General features: G+C 39.7%; 1 protein-coding gene across 1 annotated transcript in view; it reads left to right on the forward strand.

Annotated features, from left to right (window-relative positions):
* Positions 1–1769: 1769 nt before the first annotated feature.
* LOC115306836 (olfactory receptor 5M11-like) overlaps positions 1770–2429 on the forward strand; it is a 1244-nt gene continuing 584 nt past the window's right edge. Inside the window, exon 1 of the mRNA XM_029957401.1 lies at positions 1770–2246. Within this exon, the coding sequence (XP_029813261.1) occupies positions 1770–2246 (477 nt within the window). The remainder of the gene's footprint in view (positions 2247–2429) is intronic.

A 2429-nucleotide genomic window follows, 5' to 3' on the forward strand; every position in this document is an offset into this window, starting at 1 on the left:
TTGTCTCTCTGAAACTTATAGTACAGTAAGTTTCAGTGACCCATTTTGAAATGAGACAAGAATTAGGCAGGTTTCAAAACAGTTGAATATGAGAGGAAGGGCAAGAAAGAAGCATTTGAGAAAGGAAGAGGAAACTAAGCACTAGTTATGATGTAAAGGAGAGGAAGAAAGCCATAAGGATTGTCACAACTCTGGATAGATTTAAGTTCTTAATCACAACTTAAAAACTAAGTATGTACAACTTATTTCTTTATTGGCACATTATGACATTGCTGTAGACCATTCTCATGATAATGAGTGAGAAGTCATTTGATTTGATGATTCTCTGCTTGTTTATTTGTCATAAGTTTATGAGACCAAAGTGACTTTCCTTTTTAAAATTGTGAATCTGAGAACATCTGCATTATCACCTCCTGAATAATTGTTATATAGGAAGATCCCCATATCCACATGAGAGTACCTTTCACAAACTTCCTGTGACTTTTCTTGATTAAGAAGCCTTCCAAAAATTGTTTTGTATACTAAAATTCAAAAAGCTCTTAATTCTTCTGAGGATGTGACATCACAACAATCTCCAATGGGATACAGAGATGAGTAAGACATGTGTAAGGAGTCCATTTTTCATGTCTACACTATTTTTTTTCTTTTCTTTCCTAAAATTCAGTATGTGCTAAAAAGTCACAGCTCGATAATGAGCTGGACTTTATATCTGTCCCAAGGAAGGAATGTATGAGAAGGGGAAATTAGATACAGAAAGGTGATAAAATGTGGTACAGAGTGAAGTAGAGGGATGTAGGTTGTTTTGGATGCACAAGGCATACTGCACCTTATAGGATAAGTACACTTCGAGAAAATATTACAGGTTTATATCCAGATCACAATATCCCGGAAGACCAGAGACCACCAGGAAGACTTAATCACGCATGAACAAACAAAGAGCCTTTTACTTTGGCTTAAGCTTGGGCTCCCAGTTTTCACCAATGCAGTGGATCCGTGCTGAGAGCCCTGAACAAGGGCTAAGCAGGGTTTTTATGGGGTTTGGGAAGGAAGTGTTACAAAAAATTGTGACATAGGTACAGTGATCCAATCATTATTCTATAACAGCACTGGCAACAATTTTAACCATACACATTGTCCAGAGTGTTTGTAACTTTTGGCGGGACCCAATCTCAACATTTAAAATATCTTTGAAATTAATCAATTACAGAGCAGACCCAGGGCTTCATCTGGTGACTAACGGGTTAATTTTAGCATTAGGCAACTGAGTACTATCTATAATCCTCATCCTTAGGAATGTGGAAAGTGGTAGCCGGCCTTTCCTGATGGGTGTTACAAGGGTGGTCTCTCCTGCTTTGGGCAATGTGTAACTGCCTGATAGTTTTGGGGAAACTGAAACTTAGGCCTTTAAGGTTAGAGTGGAAACTTAAACCCTGTCATGGAGTCAGTTTGTTCAGACCTGTGTCCTTTCACAGGCAGAAAGGGGACATATAGTTCAGTTACATACATGGAAAAGATATTAAGTATAGTTATCTATAGGTATAGCTAACGTTGTAACTGTAGGGAGACAGAGAAAAATAAAAGAGTAATTCAATACAAATACAAATGAAATAATGGCTTAGTTTAAGTAAAAATTTGTTTATGGTAATATTCATTTTGAATGACATACAGAGGAGGTTTTGAGAAAAATCATTTCAATAGTCAGACATATAATTTGTGACTTCCTGTCTGCTTTATTTCCATTGTTTCCAATGCAGGTCCAGGCTCAGAAAATGTCCATCACCAATGACAGTGCAATAATGGAATTCATTCTTCTTGGTCTCACAGACTGCCCTGAACTCCAACTCCCCCTCTTTGTGCTGTTTCTGGTTGTATACCTTGTCACCCTCTTGGGCAACCTGGGCATGATACTGTTGATCAGACTGGACTCTCGCCTCCACACACCCATGTACTTCTTCCTCACTAATTCGGCTTTTGTAGACTTGTGCTACATCTCAAACGCAACCCCACAGATGTTGACTAATTTCTTATCAGAAAAGAAGACCATCACCTTTGTTGGCTGCTTTACACAATGTTACATTTTCATTGCACTTCTCCTCACTGAGTATTACATGCTAGCGGCAATGGCCTATGACCGCTACGTGGCCATATGTAGCCCTCTGCACTACAGTATGAAAATGTCCAGACGTACCTGCATCTGTCTGGCCACATTTCCTTATGTCTATGGCTTCTTAGATGGGCTGCTCCAGGCCATCCTGACCTTTCGCTTGAACTTCTGCAGATCCAATGTCATCAACCACTTCTACTGTGCTGACCCGCCCCTGATTAAGCTTTCCTGCTCTGATACTTTCATCAAAGAGCACGCCATGTTCATATCAGCTGGCTTCAACCTGTGCAACTCCCTCAGCATCATCCTGGTGTCCTATGGCTTC

Source organism: Suricata suricatta, chromosome 11 (genome assembly GCF_006229205.1).
Source record: "Suricata suricatta isolate VVHF042 chromosome 11, meerkat_22Aug2017_6uvM2_HiC, whole genome shotgun sequence".
Lineage (NCBI taxonomy): Eukaryota > Metazoa > Chordata > Mammalia > Carnivora > Herpestidae > Suricata > Suricata suricatta.